Source organism: Sciurus carolinensis, chromosome 3 (assembly GCF_902686445.1).
Source record: "Sciurus carolinensis chromosome 3, mSciCar1.2, whole genome shotgun sequence".
NCBI classification, from domain to species: domain Eukaryota; kingdom Metazoa; phylum Chordata; class Mammalia; order Rodentia; family Sciuridae; genus Sciurus; species Sciurus carolinensis.
The window spans coordinates 153545027-153569562 of NC_062215.1; the positions used below are offsets into that span (position 1 = coordinate 153545027).

At 39.2% G+C, this 24536-nt stretch overlaps 1 protein-coding gene and 1 pseudogene across 1 annotated transcript in view; one reads left to right on the plus strand and one right to left on the minus strand.

Annotated features, from left to right (window-relative positions):
- Window positions 1-24536, minus strand: part of Dytn (dystrotelin) — a 75603-nt gene that overhangs the window by 36367 nt on the left and 14700 nt on the right. Inside the window, exons 3-8 of the mRNA XM_047543888.1 lie at window positions 23192-23393; window positions 21726-21811; window positions 20666-20766; window positions 3084-3155; window positions 2709-2872; window positions 528-639 (exon numbers count right to left, since the gene is read on the minus strand). Coding sequence (XP_047399844.1) covers window positions 528-639; window positions 2709-2872; window positions 3084-3155; window positions 20666-20766; window positions 21726-21811; window positions 23192-23393 — 737 coding nt within the window. The remainder of the gene's footprint in view (window positions 1-527; window positions 640-2708; window positions 2873-3083; window positions 3156-20665; window positions 20767-21725; window positions 21812-23191; window positions 23394-24536) is intronic.
- LOC124981308 (cyclin-dependent kinase 1-like) lies at window positions 7395-8291 on the plus strand (annotated as a pseudogene).

Below are 24536 nucleotides of genomic sequence, written 5' to 3' on the forward strand. Positions count from 1 at the left end.
CCCCAAGAGCTTTTATTAAAATCTGTGATGTAACCAGGCATGGTAGCACATTCCTGTAATACCAGTGACTTGAAAGGCTAAGGCAGGAGGATCACAAATTCAAGGCTAGCCTCAGCAACTTAGTGAGTCCCTGTCTCAAAATAAAAAAATGGAAAGGAATGGGATGTAGCTCGGTGGCAGAGTATCACTGAGTTTAATCCCCAGTACTGGAAAAAAAAAAAACCCTGCAATATAAAGAAAGCATATTTATATTGAGAGGTATTTAAGGTTGAGAGGGCCACTTTCTTAGTCTTAAATATTATAATGTATGGCAGAAGCAGAATCTGCGATTTTACTGGAAGAATTTTTTTGGGGGGTGGTTGTTAGGGATTCCTAAGTTGCTGAGGCTGACCTTGAACTAGCGATGCTCCTGTCTCAGCCATTGTAGTCACTGGGATCACAGACATGCACCACTGCATGGGTTTTAAAGGCTATAGTTCATCAGGACTTAATCAATGAATACTTTAGTATTTTGCATTAGAAGTTACCTGAACACAGTGTTCAATTACAGGATGCGACTTCTGGTGGGACTTGCTGTGAAGACCAGATAAAAAACACACCTGGCAGATGTCAAAGTTGAGACACTTCAGACAACGGTATCTGCCAGTTAAAACGAAAACGCAGTTTATATCATTACCAGTACAAGAACAAAGAAATAATATTCAGGTGGAGAATGAAAGCTTACAGGAGATGTCTGAACTCTCCAGTGAATATAAGAGATATTACATGACTCTGATGTGTTTATTTAATCAAATAAATATTTTGATAATATTTTAAAAGCATTATATTAACGTGGTTCTATCCAGCAAACTATGGTATAAAGGTTTGAGTTACCCTTCCCACTGTGCAAAAGTGCCAAATGCCTTTCGTATGCAGGGTACCACGAGCTATAACCCTTAAAATAACCCCTTAGGTCTACACAGGTTAGGGACAAGCCCTGGCTTGTAGAAGGCCAAGTCATTGTGCTCATCCTTCTACCTTTAGTCTGTGAATGCTGCTACCCTCAGATGACTTTATTAATTTCTCTAAACCCAAAGCTATTGCTTGAATTTTCTGAGAGCCAATAACGCAAGTTTAAGGTTAGGATTGTAATAGATCCAAACAATTTTTAATAGGCTCAGAAGGTTAGAGCTAAAAGAAGCTCCAGACATCATTTGATTCACCAGCCTTTATTTCATTTTGCCTTGCATATCTAGGAGGAAAGATAGCTCGACAGAAGCATTTATAGGAGAAAGCTTAATCTCATTCTTAACAGGTGAGGACATAGTCTAAAAGTTAAAGTATGGGAATTCTTGACTTCTGTTTTGCTATTTTGGGGGGTGACCTGAGAAAATCACTTGAACTCTCAATTTGTGCCATCTGTAAAATAGAAATAACAATATGTGATTTATGTTATATACCATGATTTTTTAAAAAAATTCAATGTAAAAGTTGTGTTTTTTTATTATTGCAAAGTTAATTCTCTATCTGGCCTAGTAGAGGACATGTAGCAGTTACATTATTATATAAAACATGACTTTCAAGTTACAAGATCAGTTATTTGCAAAGATGAGAGAAGATTCACTGTGTCCTTCAAATTACCTGCAAATGCAATTCATTTCCTAAGCAAAATGAAAACATAACGTCCATGTTTTTAGCAGATAGCAAAGACTTATTTAATAACTGTAGGGAACATGTTTAAGATCTAGGTTAGTTAAGGTCAGGAAATACAGGAACAAGGTGAGTGAAAGTCAAGCCCTAAGTCCTCTTGGCCCTCCCCTGTTGGACTCCCCTGCTGTGACTTGTTTTAAAACTATGTGGGTGTCCCAGAGCTCCAGTCCTACCATGTCTCCATACCCCTGTCCACTCACTATGAGTAGTGGGGCCACCCATCCTTGGTCTAAACTTGGTAGTTTCCTTCTCTGCCTCCCAAACCTGTCCGAGTATCTCTAATTTTACTTCCTTTATTTAATTTATGGGAGGCCTACATCCCCCCTTTCTTTCAGATGGGATTTTGACTGTCATCTTGGAAGGTGTGGAAAGCTCTCCATCTCTCACCCCAACACTTAGCTTTCATATCAGCTTTTGTCACTAGGGGGAGGGAAGGTCTGCCCTGAATTGCTCTCACAAATGCAGACTGTCCCTTCTGGCTCCATATCGTGTTCTCTGCACAGGGAGGCAGCATAGCACCATGGATGCAAAGCAGGGACTCTGGGTCCGGATTGCCAGCCTCTGTCTCTTGCTAACATGAGAACTTAAGCAAGTTGTTAAACTTTGCTGCAAACCAGAGATACAAATACCATTCTGTAAGGCATGTCACATGCTTTAAATGAAATGATCCATGTGAACTTCTCAGCTGAGCATTTGCTTAACACTTAACAAATAAAAACTATTAAGTATTCAAATTTTTTTTGGAACAAAAGACAGTTTTTTTTTTTTTTTTCCTTTTTAGGGGAATAGAGTATTGACTGATCAAAGTGAGTCAGTGGAAAAATTTAATATTCCATTGAATATTAGGAGATGAATTTATTTTGAACCAGGATGCTTCAGACAGGGAATTAGCGACCGGGAAGGGTCAACTAAGTTCCAGATATGCAAGGATGACCTCAGAAAGCATCTGGAGAGAAGCAGCTCTGACTCTGGACCCATTTGGAGAATGACCATCCATGAAATACCAATGATGACTGTACCTCAGTCCAACGATTGGGAAGGTCCTGCAGACACTGCACCGAACAGGGTGAGTGACCATTTCAGTGGCTGACAAGCGGTGGCAGATGGGGAGCCACAGGAGGATGAGAGGCTCAGACTGAATCCAAGATAAGAATTTCTCCTCCTTGATTCCTTGGCTCAACACCTGAGAAACAATAATATTCATGGGTATGACTTTGTATTCTTTTCTGGCTCCATTTCTGTTAGTTCTGCCAAACAAGTATATCATACAAAATCCTAGAGGCAGATGTACCTCTCGAACAGGGTTGTCTGGGGGCCCTGTGAAGTCTAATTGAAATGGGTCAGCAAATTCTTTGAGCCTATCTGCCCAACTCTGACCTTACTGTGGTACTCACCCCTTTGAAACAGCTGCGGACAGCACTTTCCACAGGACACAGAGTGTGACTCTCCCCTACAATGGTCGGGATCTGTAAGAGGCAACCTCATGTCAGCTGTGAGAAAATGCAGACATCTGTGTCACCTGAATCAGCATGCCTGAATGATGGTATCACAGTCACCAACTCACAAGTGTGGGGTGTCTGAGACTGGATGAACTGTCTCAATCCAAGCAAACCAAATAAATTTGTGGGTTTTGTGCAATGTCTGAGTTGAAACAATGAATGAACTAGTAAGAAGAAGAGGAGGGGGGAAAATGAAAGAAGAAAGAGTCTAGCAATTGGGGTGATAAAGGGATGGATTCTGTTCTACTTCATATGATCCCAAAGAGGAGTATGGTGGTTTGGTGGTTGCTTTTTTTTTTTTTTTTTTTTAATTAAGGACAGGGTCTCACTGTGTTACCTGGCTGGTCTTGAACTCAAGCCATCCTCCCATTTCAGCCACTGAGTAGCTGGAACTACACACCCAGTTTATTTTTCTTTGTCAATTAAATAGTTTTAAAAATAATTAAATAAAGGGATGATTAAGATTTGACATTTTGTTTAAGCTCAAAAAAGCAAGTTAACTGGGCACAGTGGCACATATCTATAATCCCAGTGGCTTGGCAGGTGGACAGGAAGGGTAGCAAGTTCAAGACCCGTTTCAGCAGCTTAGCGAGGCCCTACGCAATTTAGCGAGACCCTGTGTCAAAATTAAAAAATAAATAAATAAAAATGACTGGGACTGTGGCTCAGTGGTTGAGTGCCCCTGGGTTTAATCCCCGGTACCAAAAACAAAAACAGGGGCTGGGTTGTGGCTTAGTGGTAGAGCACTTGCCTAGCACATGTGAGGCACTGGGTTCGATTCTCAGCGCCACATAGAAATAAATGAATAAAATAAAAGTCCATCAACATCTAAAAAAAAAGTTTTAAAAAACAAAAACAAAAACAAAAAAAGCAATTTAGCTGCAGAATTGGGATCTCACTCCAGAAGTCTTTACTCTTTGTTGAGGAGTTTTCAAAAAGCTTTGTAACATCAGACTTCACAGATATTCCAAAGACTCCATGTTCCGTGGTGTCCATATTATAACCACCTTCCCTACAAGGAGTTTAAGGGACTAAGAACCTCTGTGACTATCTATATGCACAGATTTGTGTACCTATCCCCTCCACTTATTCCCATTTGGTCCTAGTTTCTCATCTGATGTCTTCTACAGTGTGGGCTGTGGCAGGCATTGCCTGCAAGCTCAGAAGTAATCTCAAATGGCCCCCAGCTGAGTCCATCAACTGGAATAAACATTCTTCTAATCAGGAAAGTGGCACTTAGAACGTCTTTGCTGACAATTAGCCAGGCAGAAGTCAACAAACATTTGCGTAATAGTGACAAGATGGCTTGTACTTTAAATTGATAATAACCCTGTCACCAGTCAAATGTAAGTAACTACACCCTATGTTATTTGGCCTTGTCTGAAAAAACAACTCATTACTCATTTTTTGGCTTCTGAGTACTGATAAACTAACTGGACCACTTTTAGACAGTGTTGCTGATTCACCATTCACCCTGTGGTGTCCTTGAGCTCTGACAAAGAGTTTCTTTTCATTTACAAAATAAGAGAGGTGGATAACATGAGATCTACTTGCCAGTTCCATGATCTTAAGACTAGTGAAAAGAAAATTCACTTCTGTGGTGGGTTTCAACTTACGTTTTTGCCTTTAAGTGTGTGCACAAAGATTTTGTGTATTAATTGCTCATTTGACTAATTTCTTGCAGGTGTTCTACGGAAGAATTTAATGTAGCTAGATGACATGCTGGCACAAATAGAATGGTACTTGAAAGGATAATTGGGATCTTAGGGGAGGATTTGAATCACATAGCAGGGTCTGGAATTTTCTATGGAAATCCATCTTTGAGTCCATAATGCAAGTCGATGGAATGATAATTTGCTATGCAAATCTCCCCCTTCCTAACAGCTTCCTCAGGAGCATCCTAATGCTTGGGGTGGGGGTGTGATGGGGAGGCAGGAAGGACTGTTGCAGGAGCTGCCATTTCTACAAATCTTTGACCTGAATTACTGTTTTAGTCAGCTTTTTTGCCACTGTGACCATAAGATCTGACAAGGACAATTTTAAGGAGGAAAAGTTTATTTGGTGTTCACAGTTTCAGAGGTTTTGGTCCATAAGACAGGTGGCTCCATCCTGTGGGGCCTGAGGCAAGGCAGAACTTCATGGCGGAAGAGGGTGGTGGAGGAAAGTGACTGGAGACGTGGCACCAGGAAGCAGAGAGACAGAGAGAGCTCTTTGCTCAACAAGAACAAAATGGTACCCACAAAGCACACCCCCAGGGACCCACTTCCAACCACAACCTACCTGCCTACAGTTACCATCCCGTTAATTTCTATCGGAGGAATAATGCACTGATTAGGTTAAGACTCAAAACCCAGTTATTTCACCTCCAAACTTTCCTGTGTTTTCTACACATGAGCTTTTGGGGGACACCTACTACTCAAACCATAACTGTTATATTTGGAATAGGACAAATTTTTTGGCCCCACTGGACCTGGTGCTAGTCTGGAGACATTGGCAGTAGTCAGGAGGAAGACACAAGTATATCCAGAGGAGAAGGAAAATGCCCCCTAGCCCATCTCCTTTCATCACACTCACTTTCTAAACAAGTTAGTCTTACCAGTCTGATTGCATAAATGGATTAAGAGATTACCCTGTCCTCCATGGCTCTCCATCTGCTTGAGTTCTGAGATGTGGGGTTGTGGGGGAAGAGCATTTCCTATGGTGGCTCCCTGACACATGCCTCAGAGGGCAGAAAACTGGTAGTGGGATCTGTTTGATGTTACAACCACCATAAAACCTTGAAAGATCTGTACCTAATATTTTAACCATATAAAATTTTTAAAAAATCATATTATTTAAGAAATCTGAACATTTTGGGGGAAGGAAGAGGAAAGTGGAGCACGATGGTGAAATAGGACTATTCAATGATTTTCCCCCTATAAAAACATCAATTTGATTAACTATCCATGCATCATTTTTTTCCCAAGAGCTAAGGAAAGCAAATGAGAGGTTATAGTACCTGGTTATAGTATAATAATAATAAAAGACCTATTGAAAAGAATATGAAAGATAGTTCTATATTACCTGTTAGCCCTCTCCCAGTAGTGCTGAGAGAGGTACCATTCACTGGGGAGAAAGAGGAAGTAAGTGTAGTAATTTGCAATGGACACCAATCCAGTAAAACCCAGATCTAGGCATATCCTGTGGTCCCTGACTCAGCTGATATGTGTGGACTGAGCTTTTAGACCTATCTTGGTGTGAATGGGAGCCAATATTCCCTGTAATGGTTAACTTGAATTGTAAACTAAGAGATGCCAAAGATTAAAAGGCTTCTGGGTGTGTCAGTGAAGGTGTGTCTAGGAATGATTGGCATGTGGGATAGCGAACTGAAGTGGATACTCTTCCTAAGCGTGGGCAGCACCATCCAATAGGATGGTGGCTTGAATGGAATAAAAGTTAGAAGAACAAGGAAGCAGCATCAGATGCAAGCTTGATTTTTCTTGAATGGATTCTTGATTGCTCTTGCAATTGCCTGAGGATCTGACTCTTGCTCCTTCACTCTTCCAAAGGGGACTCTGCCAGTGATTCATCAGGCAGTTCCAAAAGCAGCCTCTCGAACTGCACAGCTACTGGTTCCTCCAGCTCTCTAGCCTGCAGATGGCCATTGTGGACTATCCAGCTTCTGGTTGTGTAAGCCAATCTAATAAATTCCCCTTTTATAATCATACTTCCTGTTGATTATGTTTCTCTAGAGAACCCTGGCTAATACACTCCCTGTGAGATGGACTCAAGTTCTAGCCTATATCACTGCTGACCAACTATAGTGCCCTCAGGCTTTGAATATTCCAGTGACAGGTAGGCCTTGGCAGTTGGGGTCTTGGATTCCAGTGTGGTGTGGAACTGGTTGCAGTGGGCCTGGGCTCAGAGCAACCCCTAGCACTGCAATGGCTACAGTAGGCATGGGCATAGGGGCCACAACAAATAAGTAGCCTAGAATTTCTAGAAAGATTTATGGTTGAACAACATTCACAGACAAAGGTATACTGAAAAGAGTGAAATAACCATCTACTCCTTCAATATGCAGGGATCAAAACACGACCACAAGGATCAAGAGTAACCAAGTACAGGGCACTTGGAAGTTGAGTGTGGAGTCACAGACATGGTAGCTGCCACTGCTGCCACCATGGGGCAATATGCAGGATCCATCCAGTCACCTATTGAATGACAATGGAAGACTATACCAAAATAGAGAAAACTGGGGAAGGCACTAGTGGAGTTGGATATAAGGGTATACACAGAACTACAGGTCAAGTGGGAGCCATGAAGAAAATCAGACTAGAAAGTGAGGAGGAAGGGGTTCCTAGTACTGCAATTTGGGAAATTTCTCTATGAAAAGAATTTTGTCATTTGCATATAGTCAGTCAGTCTTCAAGATGTGCTTATGCAGGATTCCAGGTTGTATCTCTTCTTCGAATTCCTTTCCATGGATCTCTAGAAATTCTTGGATTCTATCCCTCCTGGTCAGTTCATGAATTCTTCAATTGTTTAGAGTTATTTGTACCAAATCCTTCAGGGGGTTGTGTTTTGTGACTCTAGAAGAGTTCTTCACAGAGACTTAAAACCACAAGTCTATTGATTGATAATAAAGGAACAATTAAACTAGTTGATTTTGGCCTTGTCAGAGCTTTTGGAATACCTATCAGGGTATATATGCAGGAGGCAGTAACATTCTGGTATAGATCTCTAGCAGTATTGCTGGGATCAGTTTGTTACTCCACGCCAGTTGACATTGGAATATAGGCACCATGTTTGCAGAGTTGGCAACTAAGAAACCACTCTTTTTGTGGAGATTCAAAAATTGATCAACACTACTGGATTTTCAGAGCTTTGGCCACTTCCAACCATGAAGTGTGGTCAGAAGTGGAATCTTTACAGGATTATAAGAATACATTTCCCAAGTGGAAACCAGGAAACCTGGCATCCCATGTAAAAAACTTGGATGAAAATCACTTGGATTTGCTCTTAAAAATGTTAGTCTATGATCCCACCAAACAAATTTCTGGCAAAATGGCACTGAACCATCCATATTTTAGTGATTTGGACAATCAGATTAAAAAGATGTAGCTTTTTGACAAAAAGTGTCCATATGTTACGTGGAGGATAGATAGATGTACTGTTGACTCTATTTTTGTCTTATGTAGTTTTCTTCTCAGTGTTATAAAACTTGAACTGTACTTCATCTTCTACTTTCAAAAGTATAACTTAAAGTTGTAAATATTTTTCTGTATAAATTTAAATGTAATAATTCTGTATATACATAGATCTCACTGTAACAACTATTTGTTACTATAATAAAACTATAAGATATAAAAAATAAAAGAGTAACCAAGTACATATAACACCATCAAACAGATAAATTAAGATGCCAATGATTGACTCTGAAGACATGGAGATATATGAAAATTACTTGAGAGAGAATACAGAAAATTGTTTTAAGACAGCTCAGAAAAAAAAAATGAAGTAACAAAAAATTTGTCAGAGAAATTTAACATAAAGTTAAATAATACAAAAGTCAATCAGAAATCTTGGAGCAGAAAAGTACTATGAAAACAAAAAAGAAAGAAAGAAAATATAATAGCATGAATGACAGAACTGGTCAGGCAGAAGAAAGAATGTGGGAACTCAAACAGGTTGTTTGAAAATGTACTGTCAGAGGAGAAAAAAAGAAAAGAAGGAAAAGGAATGAAGAAAGGGACAAAAGAGCAAAAGCACAAGTCATGGACATTTAAGAGGGACAGAGAGAGAGAGACAAAAGGATAGAAAGCTTCTTTAAAGAAATAAATAATAACAGAAAACTTTCCAAACCTGAAAAAAGATATAAATACCCAAGTATAGAAAGATCAAAGTTCTCCAATAAGATGCCATACAAAATAGATTACCCCATGACATACAGTCTTCCATATCTGCACATCCATGGATTCAGCCACCATGGAGCAAAAATATTTGAAAAAATATTACATCTGTACTGAACATTAAAGACTTTTTCTTGCCATTTTTCTTTAAGTAATACAGTATAACAACTATCTGAATGGTAATTTTTTCAATTTATTAGGTATAATATGTATTATAGAGAGGATTTAAAGTATGCAGAAGGAGATGTGTAGATTGTATGAAAATACCATTCCATTCTATATTAGGGACTTGAGCATCCATGGATTTTGGTGTCTGTGGTGGGTACTTAAATCAATTCCCTGTGGATAGTGAGGGATGACTACATTGTAGTGAAATCATCAAAAACAAAAGATAAAGAATGGGTCCTGGAAGCCACAGAAGAAAAGAAACAAACAACATATAAGAGAGTTATGTGCTGAAAACTATGAAACATTGATGAAAGAGACTGAAGAAACAAATAAATGGAAAGATATCCAGTGTTCATGGATTGAAAGAAATTAATATTGCTAAAATGTCCATACTACCAAAGAAGATCTGTATACTTCATGTAGTCCCAATTAAAATGCCAAAAAGCATTCTTCACAGAAATAGAGAACATACACACATGTACACACACACAGAGCACATATAGCCAAAGTAATCTTAAGTAAAAACAACAAAGCAGGAGGCATTATACCACCTGAAATATGTACTACATACCTATACTAACCCAAACGGAATTTTGCTGGCAGAAAAACAGACACAGAAACCAATGGAACAAAATAGAGGGTCAATAAATAAATTCATGCATTTAGAGTCAACTTACTTTTGACAACTGTCAAGAACGCAAAATGGAGAAAGGAAGTTCTCTTCAACAAATGGTATTGGAAAAACTGAATGTTGACATGTCAAAGAATGAAATTAAATCCTTATTTCTTGTTCCAAGCCGAGGTTGGACACCATTGGATGGAGTTAGCCGGCCCGCCTGTTCCCCAAGCCGAGGTTGGATGCCATCGCTGAGCCTGCCCGCCTGCCCTCCTACTGCTGAGGGCCACTGCACTTGCCTCTGTGCTGACTCAGCACACCATCACCGGGATCCCCAGCTTCTTTGGAGGCTGGTGCAGGCATTCTGAATCATTCCTGAGAGCGTGGCCACCATCATTAGAAGGGTGGCTCCCTTCCTGAGACACCTACAGGAGACTGGAGGCCTTTTGACAGGACTTAGGATTCAAGAAGAGGAGGTATTGAGAGACTCGGGACCAACTCAGAGCAGTTGGGTGAGTCTCTCCCACTGGGTGGGACTCTCTGGACGGGTCACTAGTCCTGGAATGCAGGGAACTTTGTGGAGTAGAGTTGCCCAGTGAGACTCCCCTGCTGGAGCCGTGAATCCAGACAACTGGGACTGCCCAGTGAAAGGCTTCGGTGCAGAGCGAGGGTCACAGGCTTGGGCAGTAGGTCCAGTTCCCAGGGAATGTCATACAGGAGGGCCGCTCAGAGAGAGAGGGCTAGGATCCCAGACGAGGTGGTAGTTCTGGGCCCCAGGGAACATCACAGAGGAGGGCTGCCCATCAAGAGTCTCAATCCCAGGATGAGGTTCCCTGGCCCAGGAGGTAGGTCCAGACCCCTGGGAACGTCGCAGGGGAGGGCTGCCCAGTTCAGGTGGTAGTTCTGGACTGAAGGGAACTTCTCAGAGGAGAGTTGCCCAGTGAGACGTCACCACGGGGTGAGTCTTTCCTGCCAGGTGGTAAGGAAAGACTTACCAGAGACACAGGCCCACCGGGGTGGTTGAACCAGAGACACAGGCCCAGACCAGCCATGCCCCAGCCCACAGTTGAGCCCCCCTTTTGACTAACCATCGGCCAACAAGTGGAGGTGCCTCTTCCCAGCAGGAAATATACCCCACCTGAAGGCCACCACTCCTAGAGGTGATACCTTGTGTATCACTGCATTATCAAGTTCCTCCAAGACTTCAGGCTACTGAAGGCTAGGAGGTGAGTTATTGGATATCTACAGGGACACTATAAGTCAATAGAGTTTCACTACTAGAGGGGTAGACACCTGACCAATATGAGAAAACAAGGGAAGAAAATGTCCCAAACAAACCTAGATGCTACATCAATAAAATCCAATGACAGCATGGCAGAAGAAATGTCAGAAAGGGAGTTCAGAATGTACATAATTAAAATAATCAGAGAAGCAAAGGTTGAGATGAAAGAGCAAAGGGAGGCTTTGAATGATCGCACCACTCAACAGTTAAAAGAGCAAATATGGGAAACAAAAGATCATTTCAATAAAGAGTTAGAGATACTGAAAAAAAAAAAAAAAAACCAAACAGAAATCCTTGAAATGAAGGAAACAATAAACCAAATTAAGAACTCCATAGAAAGCATAACCAATAGGATAGAACAGCTGGAAGACAGAACCTCAGATATTGAAGACAAAATATTTAATCTTGAAAACAAAGTTGACCAAACGAGAAGATGGTAAGAAATCATGAACAGAATCTACAAGAATTATGGGATATCATGAAAAGGCCAAATTTAAGAATTATTGGGATTGAAGAAGGCTTAGAGAAACAAACCAAAGAAATGAACAATCTATTCAATGAAATAATATCAGAAAATTTCCCAAATCAGAAGAATGAAATGGAAAATCAAGTACAAGAGGCTTATAGGACTCCAAATATACAAAATTACAATAGACCCACACCAAGGTACATTATAATGAAAATACCTAACATACAAAATAAAGACATAATTTTAAAGGCTGTGAGAGAAAAGAACCAAATTACATTCAGGGGGAAACCAATATGGATATCAGCAGATTTTTCAACCCAGACCCTAAAAGCTAGAAGGGCCTGGAACAACATTTGCCAAGCCCTGAAAGAAAACGAATGCCAACCAAGAATCTTATACCCAACAAAACTTACCCTCAGATTTGACAACGAAATAAAATCTTTCCATGATAAACAAAAGCTAAAAGAATTTACAAAAAGAAAGCCAGCACTACAGAATATTCTCAGCAAAATATTCCATGAGGAAGAGATGACGTACAATGATGTAAATCAGAAAAGGGAAGAACTACCCTAAAGGAACAACCAAATAAAGGAGAAACCAAGTTGTGTCAAAAAACAAAAATGAGTCAAATGACTGGGAATACAAATCATATCTCAATAAAACCCTGAATGTTAATGGCCTGAACTCATCAATCAAAAGACATAGACTGGCAGATTGGATTAAAAAGAAAGATCCAACAATATGTTGCCTGCAAGAGACTCACCTCATAGAAAGAGATACCCACAGGCTAAAGGTGAAATGACGGGAAAAAACATACCATGCACATGGACTCAGCAAAAAAGCCAGAGTATCCATCCTCATATCAGATAATGTGGACTTCAAGCCAAAGTTAGTCAGAAGGGACAAAGAAGGACATTTCATACTACTTAAGGGAAGCATAAATCAGCAAGATATAACAATCATAAACATCTATGCCCCAAACAGTGGCTCATCCATGTACGTCAAACAAATCCTTCTCAATTCCAGAAATCAAATAGACCACAACACAATAATACTAAGTGATGGTAACATACCTCTCTCACCACTGGACAGATTCTCCAAACAAAAATTGAACAAAGAAACCATAGATCTCAATAACACAATCAATAATTTAGACTTAACGGACATATATAGAATATACCATCCAACCAAGAGCGAATACACTTTCTTCTCAGCAGCACATGGATCCTTCCTCAAATAGACCATATTCTATGCCACAAAGCTAATGTTAGCAAATATAAGAAGATAGAGATACTACCTTGTATTCTATCAGATCATAATGGATTGAAATTAGAAATAAATGACAGAATAAAAAATGGAAACTACTCCAACACCTGGAGATTAAATAATATGCTATTATATGTTGAATGGATAACAGAAGACATCAGGAGGGAAATAAATAAATTCTTAGAGGTAAACAAGAACAAAGATACATCATATCAAAATCTCTGGGATGCTATGAAAGCCGTACTTAGAGGAAGATTTATTTCATGGAGCACGTTCAATAAAAGAAGAAAAAATCAACAAATAAACAACCTAACACTATAGCTCAAAGCTGTAGTAAAAGAAGAACAGAGCAACACCAAAAGTAGTAGAAGACAGGAAATAGTTAAAATCAGAGCTGAAATCAATGAAATTGAAATAAAAGAAACAATAGGAAAAATTGACAAAATAAATAGTTGGTTCTTTGAAAAAATAAACAAAATTGATAAACCCTTAGCCACACTAACAAAGAGAAAGAGGCAGAAAACTCAAATTACTAAAATCCAGAATGAATAAGGAAATATCACAACAGACACAAGTGAAAAAGAAAACATAATTAGAAGCTATTTTGAAAATCTATACTCCAACAAAATAGAAAGTCTTGAAGACATCATCAGGATTCTAGAGACATATGAATTACCTAAACTGAACCAGGAGGACATACACAACTTAAATAGATCAATTTCAAGTAATGAAATAGAAGAAGTCATCAAAAGCCTACCAACAAAGAAAAGTCCAGGACCAGATGGGTTCTCAGGCGAGTTCTACAAAACCTTTAAAGAAGAGCTGATTCCAATACTTCTCAAAGTATTACATGAAATAGAAGAGGAGGGAACTCTTCCAAACTCATTCTATGAAGCCAATATCACCCTGATACCTAAACCAGACAGAGACACATCAAGGAAAGAAAAATTCAGGCCAATATCCTTAATGAACATTGATGCAAAAATTCTAAACAAAATCTTAGCAAATCACATACAAAAATATATTAAAAAGATAGTGCACCACGATCAAGTGGGTTTCATCCCAGGGATGCAAGGTTGGTTCAACATCAGGAAATCAATAAATGTCATTCACCATATCAACAGACTTAAAGTCAAGAATCATATGATTATTTCGATAGATGTAGAAAAGGCATTTGATAAAATATAGCACCCCTTCATGCTCAAAACACTAGAAAAAATAGGAATAGTGGGAACATTCCTTAACATTGTAAAGGCCATCTATGCTAAGCCCATGGCCAATATCATTCTAAATGGTGAAAAACTGAAAGCATTCCCCCTAAAAACTGGAACAAGGCAGGGATGCCCTCTTTCACCACTTCTATTCAACATTGTTCTTGAAACTCTAGCCAGAGCAATTAGACAGACCAAGGAAATTAATGTGATACGAATAGGAAAAGAAGAACTCAGACTATCCCTATTTGCTGATGACATGATTATATATTTAGAGGAACTGGGAAATTCCACCAGAAAACTTTTAGAACTCATAAGTGAATTCAGTCAAGTAGCAGGATATAAGATCAATGCTCATAAATCTAATGCATTTTTATTCATAAGTAACAAATCCTCAGAAAGAGAAGTTAGGAAAACTACCCCATTCACAATAGCATTGAAAAAAATAAAATACTTGGGAATCAATCTAACAAAAGAAATGAAAGACCTCTACAATGAGAACTATAGAACACTAAAGAAAGAAATTAAAGAAAGCCTTAGAAGATGGAATGATCTCCCATGTTCTTGGATAGGAAGAATTAATATTTTCAAAATGGCCATACTACCAAAAGTGCTATACAGATTCAATGCAATTCCAGTTAAAATCCCAATGATGTACTTCACAGAAATTGAGAAAGCAATCATGAAATTCATCTGGAAGAATAAGAAACCCAGAATAGCTAAAGCAATCCTTAGCAGGAAGAGTGAAGCAGGGGGTATCGCAATACCAGAACTTCAACTCTACTACAAAGCAATAGTAACAAAAATGGCATGGCATTGATACCAAAATAGACAGGTAGATCAATGGTACAGAATAGAGGACATGGACACAAACCCAAATAAATACAATTTTTTCATACTGGACAAAGATGCCAAAAATATGCAATGGAGAAAAGATAGCCTCTTCAACAAATGGTGCTGGGAAAACTGGAAATCCATATGCAACAGAATGAAACTAAACCCCTATCTCTCACCCTACACAAAAATCAACTCAAAATGGATCAGGGACCTTGGAATCAGACCAGAGACCCTTCATCTTATAGAAGAAAAAGTAAGTCCAAGTCTTCAGCATGTCGACTTAGGACCAGACTTCCTTAACAGGACTCCCATAGCACAAGAAATAAAATCAAGAATCAATAACTGGGATAGATTCAAACTAAAAAGCTTTCTCTCAGCAAAGTAAACTATCAGCAATGTGAAGAGAGAGCCTACAGAGTGGAAGAAAATCTTTGCCACTCATACTTCAGATAGAGCACTAATTTCCAGAATCTATAAAGAACTCAAAAAACTCTACACCAAGAATACAAATAATTGGACCAACAAATGGGCTAAGGAAATGAACAGACACTTCACAGAAGAAGATCTACAAGCAATCAACAGATATATGAAAAAATGTTCAACATCCCTAGTAATAAGGGAAATGCAAATCAAAACTACCCTAAGATTTCATCTCACCCCAATTAGAATGGCGATTATCAAGAATACAAGCAACAATAGGTGTTGGCGAGGATGTGGTGAAAAAGGAACACTCATACATTGCTGGTGGGGTTGCAAATTAGTACAGCCACTCTGGAAAGCAGTGTGGAGATTCCTCAGAAAGCTTGGAATGGAAACACCATTTGACCCAGCTCTCCCACTCCTTGGCCTATACCCAAACGACTTAAAATCAGCATACTACAGAGATACAGCCACATCAATGTTCATTGCTGCTCAATTCACCATAGCCAGATTGTGGAACCAACCTAGATGCCCTTCAGTTGATGAATGGATAAAGAAACTGTGGCATATATATACAATGGAATATTACTCCACAATGAAGAATGATAAAATTATGGCATTTGTAGGCAAATGGATGAAATTGGAGAATATCATGCTAAGTGAGATAAGCCAATCTCAAAATACTAAAGGACGAATGATCTCGCTGATAAGCGGATGAGGACATATAATGGGGGGTGGGAGGGGTTAGCATTAGGTTTAGGGTTAGGTTTAGGGTTAGGGATAAGGAGAGCGGTAAGAATGAAGGAAAGAAGGACTGTATAGAGGGAAAAGAGGGGTGGGAGGGGTGGGGGGGAAGGGAAAAAAAATAATCAAACATCATTGCTGTATGTAAGCGTATGATTACACAAATGGTATGCCTTGACTCTATGTACAAATAGAGAAACAACATGTATCCCATTTGTATACAATAATAAAAAAAAAATAATCCCAGCACCTTGAGAGACTAAGGCTGGAGGATTGCAAATTCAAGGCCAGCCTCAGCAACTTAGTGAGATCCTGTTTCAAAATAAAAATGAGAACAGCTGGGAGCAGGGGATGGAGTTCTGTGCTCCAGGTTCAAATCTCAATACCGAAAAAATAAAAATGCTCTCTAATCCTGAAAAAAAAAAAAAAAAAGAATACAAGCAACAACAGGTGTTGGCGAGGATGTGGGGAGAAAGGTACACTCATACATTGCTGGTGGGGTTGCAAATTAGTGCAGCCACTCTGGAAAACAGTATGGAGATTCCTTAGAAAGCTTGGAATGGAACCACCATTTGACCCAGCTATCCCACTCCTCGGCCTATACCCAAAGGACTTAAAATCAGAATACTACAGAGATATAGCCACATCAATGTTCATAGCTGCTCAATTCACAATAGTCAGATTGTGAAACCAAACTAGATACCCCTCAATTGATGAATGGATAAAGAAACTGTGGTATATATATACAATGGAATATTACTCAATCATAAAGAATAATAAAATTATGTCATTTGAAGGCAAATGGATGAAATTGGAGAATATCATACTAAGTGAGATAGGCCAATCTCAAAAAACCAAAGGATGAATGATCTCGCTGATAAGTGGATGATGACACATAATTGGGGTTAAGAGGGGGGCAAGAATGGAGGAATAGAGGGAAAAGAATGGCGGGAGGGGTGGGGGAGGGGAAAATAACAGAATGAGTCAAAAACTATTACCTTATGTAAATGTATGATTACACAAATGGTATGCCTCTGCTTCATGTACAGAGAAACAAGATGCATACCATTTGTTTACAATAAAAATAAATTTTAAAAAAATCCTTATTTCTCACCATACAAAAATCAATTCAAGATGGATTAAAGGATTAAAACTTAAATGTAGGACCTTAAACTAAGATTCCAAAAAGAAAACAGAGAGAAAGCTCCTTGACCTTGGACTGGGTAATGATATTTTGGATTTGACCTTGAAAGCACAGGTAACAAAAGCAAAAAGACACAAATGGGATTACATGAAACTAAAAAGCTGCACAGAAAAGGAAACAATCAGCAGAGTGGGAAGACACCTACAGAATGGGAGAAAATATTTGCACGTTACATATCTGATAAGTGGCTAATATGCAAAATATATAAGGAACTCAAACAACTCAAAAGCAAGGAAACAATCTGATTAAAAAGTGGACAAAAGACAAGAATAGACATTTTTAAAAAGATGATATACAAATGATTGACAGGTCTATAAAAGTGTTCACTATCACTAAATCATCAGGAAAATGCAAATTAAAACCACAAAGGGATATCATCTCACACTTGTTAAAATGACTTTTATGGAAATAGGGAAAGTTATTAAGTGTTGGTGAGGATGTAGAGAAAAGGGAAGCTTTTGCACACTGTTGGGAATGTAAACCAGTATAACCACTATGGAAACTGCATAGATGTTTCTTGCAATATTAAAAATAGAACTGCCATATGATCCAGCAATCCCACATGGAGCATATATTCAAAAGAAATTAAACCAATCTGTTGAGGAGATATCTGCACTCCTGAGTTTACTATGGCCTTATTCACAATAGCCAAGATATGGAAGAAGTTAAGGATGAGTGGATAAGGAATGTGTGGTATACATACACAATGGAGTACCATTTAGCCTTTAAAAGGAAGGAAATCCTGTTGTTTGCAACAGGATGAAGCTGCTGTGCATTTTGTTAAGTGAAATAAGTCAGGCACAGAAGACAAATACTGCATGATCTCACTTGTATGTGGGGCCCACGGAAGTTGATCTCATAGAAGTAGAGGGCAGAGTGGCATTTACCAGAGGCTGGCATGGTTAGTGGGGAGGAAGCATGGGTAGATGTTGGTCAAAAGTCAGGCGTGGTGACACACACCTGTAATTCCAGTTACTCGGGAGGCTGAGGTAGGAGGATCACAAATTCAAGGCCAGCCTGGGCAACTTAGTGAGACCCTGCCCCAAAATAAAATAGAAGGGCAGGGGATGTAGTTCAGTGGTAGAGTGCTTGCCATCCTCAGTAGTTCCAAAAACCCCAATAAAAATTTTAAAAAATCAAAGCAAAGATGGTAGTTTTCTCCAAACCATACCTCCTGTCTTTCCAAACCGTATCTCCTGTGCTTTTGATAATATTCCTTCCTATCCCACCCCATCTCCATCATGATCATAAGGATTTTATGGAGTCTGGAGCTGATTACTATTTGAATGATCTTGAGAATATCTGGTTCAGACCATTGAGAAAAATGACAAAGAGGTACTGTGGTTTCACAAGACAGAACACAAAGTATGGGATTTTACAGAATCCGAAATCCTTTAAACAAGTGAAAGCACGTGGGACAACAATCACTTACACACAAGACAATCTGGAGTTTGCTTAATATGTTTGTAAACCAGGTTCTTGCTTGGTTATTCTATTTCACATCAGTTTAACATAGAAAACAACCTATTTGCTTTAAGCAATTTAAATCTCTTCCTGATAAGGATAAAAACAATATCAAATTTGCACTTTCTTAAAACACTGGTAATTATGGGAATCTTAACTTGGGTATTCAGTGTTATATTTTATCTACGCCTTCATTAAGCATTTGTGGAAGACCTTTTGGCAATCAAGCCCTGTTGGAGGCACTGGGGATGTTGGCGTGAAGAACATATAATTCTTATCCTCAAGAAACAAGGCACTCGAGTCTAGTGGGAAAGAATCCTGTAAAATTTGCCAACTGCTGTAATAAAGTCACGCACAGGGAGTTAAACTCTGAGTGAGGAGGTGACTACTATTTGATCATCTGAAAGATGAGCAGTTTGTTAACTAGTAGGACAGGCGATGGAGCTAGAGGGGATGGAAGTGTAGATGTCAAGCTTGGAGAAGGTGCATGTGTCAGGGACAATAAGGAGTTAAAAGGGTAGAAGAGGTGTAAAGAAAACCAAACGCTTTGGAATATGCAAAAGAGGCCACCAGTTACCTCTTCAAGGTGCTTAGGGACTTATTTGAACCTACAGAGATAATGTGTCACTCTGACTTGGAGTTTAACAACACTGTGGAGACTGGAGTTAACTTGTAGAAAACTAATGCCAATTCTCGTCTATGGACCTGTAAATAAATTCTGTCCTGGTTGAGGGACAATCCCCTGCCCCAAATCAGTGTCCTATCCATCTGCAAATTCATTTTAATATTCCTAATCTTGCAGTTTGTTCTTTGCTTTGCTCCCCTCCACCTTCAGCTAGTTGTGACATTTTAAAGGTGCCTTATTTTTGGGGGGCATACCAGAGATTGAACTTAGGGACACTCAACCACTGAGCCACATCCCCAATGCTATTTTGCATTTTATTTAGAGATATGGTCTCACTGAGTTGCTTAGCGCCTTGCTGTTGCTGAGGCTGGCTTTGAACTTGTGATCCTACTGCCCAGCCTCCTGAGCTGCTGGGATTATAGGTGTGCACCACCACTCCTGGCTAAAGGTGCCTTATTTTAATTAATAAATAAAGTAGATTTTTTGACATTTTTCCTTTATATTTGTATAGGAATCATGATTTCACCTATTTTTAAAAAGAGGAGGATTGGCTGAAATCACAAAAGCTTTGCTTGTGATGCTAAGCAGTCTAGGCTTTATCAAATAGACATGAGTGGCCAGTAAGGAATTCTAGGGAGTGTGTTATAGTTTGGTTTTTTTTGTGTGTTCTTCAAAGGCCCACGTGTTAAAGGCTTAGATCCCAGCTTGGTGCTATTGGAGGTGATGGAAGCTTAAAGAGGTGGGACCCAGTGGGAGGTTTTAAGTCTCTGCGGGTATACCATTGAAGGGAGTTGTGGGACCCTGGTCTCTTTCTCTCTCTGTGCTTCCTGACCACCATATCATGAAGAGAATCCTCTAACACAGAGCCTGCCATTGCCACGGCCAAAACACAAGGGGCCAACTGACCGTGGACTGAAACTCTGAAACGGTGTGTCAAAATAAAACTTTTCTTTTTTTAAGTTGGTTATCTCAAGTATCTTGTTATTGTAATGGAAAACTGACTAAACCAGGTGACATTTACATTTTGGAAAGGCCATGGTTCAGTTCAGAGGAAGAGATAGAGACGGGGAGGCTTCAGTTGGAGAAACCAGTTAGCATGCAAATGCAATAGATCAGATTCAAGTTAATGGGGCTTGTACTCAAATAATAGCACAGGCTTTACAGGGACAAGATTGCATGGAAAGCAAATATAGAATTGACACAATAAAAACCAGATTCTTTGATAATACATGTGGCTAATATAACTGAAACAAAGTTAGAATTAAGTATTAGGGGCTTACCTGCTGTAGATCTTTTAGTAGGTTTCTCAAAGTCTTTCGAGTCATGCGTGCCCCAGAATCATAATTTCCCTTGTTATTTTCTGCATATAGCTGAAAAAGAGCTGGACAGGTAATCAGGGGAAAAAATCTTTAAGTTGTTACCCTTTGGATGTGAGGTGTCCCCCATTGTGAGACAATGCAAGACGGTTCAGAGGAGAAATGATTGGGTTGTGAGAGTCTCAACCCAATCAGTGAATTAATCTCCTGATAGGGTTAACTGAGTAGTAACTGAAGTGCTAGGGTGTGGCCGGAGGAGTTGGGAATTGGGGGCATACTTTGGGGCACATATTTGTATTTGGGGAGTGAACTTTCCCTCTGCTTCCTGACAGTGATGTGAGCCACTTCCTTCTGCCACACTCTTCGCCATGATCTTCAGCCCTGAGGAATGGAGCCATCTGCCTAGGGACTGAGACCTCCGAAACCGTGAGCCCTCAAATAATTTTTTCCTCCTCGAAAATTGTTCTGGTCAGGTCTTTCAGTCACAGGGTCGAAAAAGCTGACTAAAACAAAGTTGAATACTTGTATTCTTGAACAGTGTGTGCTCTAAACTAAGATTTTCTGTGAGTGTGGTGAGAAAGGAAGGTGGAGTTATATTCTTGACAATTTGCTTGCTCTTTTGAGGGCCTCCAGTCTAGATCATTGGCATACTAGTGAAAATCCATTCACATTTCGAGTCCTTGGTAGTTCAGCTTTTCTATGAGGAGATCATGAGGTTGGTAAATGGTGATGTGAAGATGATCCCAGTCTTTAAAGAACAATAGTTAGTGGTGTCTGAATAATCCCTAAACAACCAAACGTGAAAGGCAAAGAAGCAATGCGTAATTAGAAAGCATTGATCATTAAAAAAGAGTCCCAATTTCTCCTACTCTTAAATATTTTTCTTAAATCAAAACAAGCCAGTCATGCTGAGAACATGCTGAAGAAAGAGTCTTTGTGACAGGGATATACGAGTGGGTGGAGAAGATAATGCACTGGGGATGGGTGGTGGGGGTTAAGAATACACAAAACTCCTATAGGTTACCTCTATATTTTGTAAGAGGGCTGTCCCCGGAGAGAGCAATTAGGGCAGCAGCCACAGGCAGAATCTTGAGGAAACCTGTTCCTGTGCTGCATGGAACATATCACAGAGACAAGAATGGGAAGGGCAGGGTTAATAGAGGTGAAGTGGTTTATTAAAAAAATATAACCATTAGTGGACATTTCTTACATGGTGGTATAAGTTCTAGTTTTTATGGCCTCTTTTCCTATATCTAGAATTTGACAGAACAGAGCATTGATTGAAAATGTTTCAGCATTCATTCATTCATTCATTCAATCAACAAATATTTATTGGATGCCTCTGTGCTGAGCACTGTTCTGTGGACTGAGGATGATGGGTTATATCTTGTCCTCATGGAGCAGGTGGTCTTACTTCCTCAGATGCAGCTGCATGGAAACCAGACGAGGACCCAAAGGAGCAAAAATGCAAAAAAAAGAAAAAAATAAAACAAAACAAAACCCAACCAACCAACCAACCAACCAACCAACCAAAAAAACAATCCCCCGCCAAAAAACAAAAAGAACAAAAACAAAACAATAAAATTCACCAGTTCACTGACCCTAGCTTAGAGCCTAATCATCTTTAACCCACTGGCTAAATTTATCTGCAAAACAATTTATCAAAGGCAGGACAACTGTTATAAACAAGCATAGTAGTTGAAATGATACTACGGAATTTGATGTTTAAGGAGGCTAAACTTATAAAAAAAAATTTGAATTTGTCCAGTAGTTCAAACTGTGCTTGCCTCTGTGAGGTCAGCTTCTGGGTAATAGTTCTTCTCTATAGTCTTTTTCTGTACTTTCTAAATGTTTTGTATTCACTGATTTTTTAAAAATGTTCATTCTAAAGGAAGAGGTCTATGGAATCAATATTACATAAGTAAATCAACCTAGGAGGGACAGAAGAATGCAAAAGCTACAACTCAGCAAAACATAACACACACACACACACACACACACACACACACACACACTAACACACAGATTAGCAAAGCACAGGTAATAACTCTTGGACATGGTCTAAATTGGTCTATAGGTTAGTCATTCATGTACTTGTTATTCAACTGCATTCAATTCAACAACTTAACTACTAACGAATTACAAAGTAATGAGCATGGAAACATACTTTGAGGGAGTCAAGAGCAAAATGTAACTCTTTATATATAAAGATGTATAATACCCCTTGCAAAAAGTATGCATATCTCTGAAGAGTAGTGTGGATTTTTTTCCCTCCTTGTTATCCATGGATCATTTATACTAGTGACCAGGATAAGCATTTCCTTCTCTGTTCTCTTCCTAAATGAGTAATAAATTTGTGGAAAACAGACCAATAAATAAGACTCATTTTATACCAAACCTCAAGCAAACATCACAGAACACCCAATGGTCAATGACTAGTGGCAACTAAACATTGCTCTTGAAGTCTTGGTGTGACATTCACATCCTCACCTGTCATACATCGTCTGGAGAAGGCTCAGAATGAGTTCAGAAGCTCTGGGATTCACCTGTCCTGATTTTCCTTCCTTAGTTCTCTGAAACAGCTCTTGAAGTGCCTGAAGAAGCTGATGGACAGAAAGGGAGCTCTCCCTGGCTTCCCAGAAACTTCCATGTAGAAAAACCTGCTCAATCAGGGAGCTGTCGATCAAGTCTACTGTAGGAATCAAATGAAGAACTGAACCTTCTTTTCTGATGATAACAAATGACTTCATATAAAGCAAATGTCTTCTAGTGTTTAAGCAAGACTTTTTTTTTTTTTTTGGCTGCTATTTTCCTTAAAGGAATTAAATATGACCACTATTCGAACATGTTTTGTGTGTAATTCGGGCATTTCTATTCTGACAGTCAAAGTGATTTTTGGAAAAGTGCATCTGTTGGTGAAGCATAGTTAAAACATTATTGCCAGGATATTTTCTAGGATGCCATTTTATAGAACAAAGTTAAAAGGAGAAGTAAAAAATTTGAGAAATAAGCCTTCCAAGGAAGTTTTAAGATGCTATAGTGATAAGTTGGGGAAAGTGTGTGTGTTTTTGTGTGTGCGGCACTGGGGATTGAACCCACGGGTCTCTACCACTGGGCTGCATCCCCAGCCCTTTTTTAAATTTTATTTTGAGACAGGCTGTCATGAGATGGGCCTAGAATTTGTGATCCTGCTGTCTCAGCCTCCTAGGTTGTTGGGATTACAGGCGTGCACCACTGCACCCAACAGAAAATATTTTCATAATTTGCTTTCGGTGGACTGGAAAAGCTTACCTTTCTTTTTCAAATAGAGCTTTTCCTGTCAGTAACCTAGCTTCAGAAGGACTATCTTGGGTTAAGATGCAATTGCCATAGTAACAAAACAAAACAAAACAGTGATCTTTGTAAAAGCAGTTGTTGAATTATCAGATTCTTTAGGTTCCACACTTGCCTCAGCAAAATCACCTTTTTGATCTTGGTTCCATCAATATTAGTATCTAGAGAAGGCACTTAATAAAACTAGAACTGCTTACAAAAAATAATGATTTCTCATACACACACACACACACACACACACCATCTTCTGAAAATTTTACAAAGCAATGAAAAGAAAGAAGAATGAAATAGAAGTTACTCTTATTTTCTTGCAGACAGAGGATGACAGGCAAAATTGATAAACACCCCCTGTGCCATCCAAGGAATGGGGATGTCAAGAGCATCAAGAATGGTTGGTATTTAAAACACTCCAGCCTGTGAAAGGATAAAACTCCATGTTTCTCTCTACTTCGTAAATCATTCTCACAGATAAGAAATCTAGCAAGTATAATAAAAATTCTTA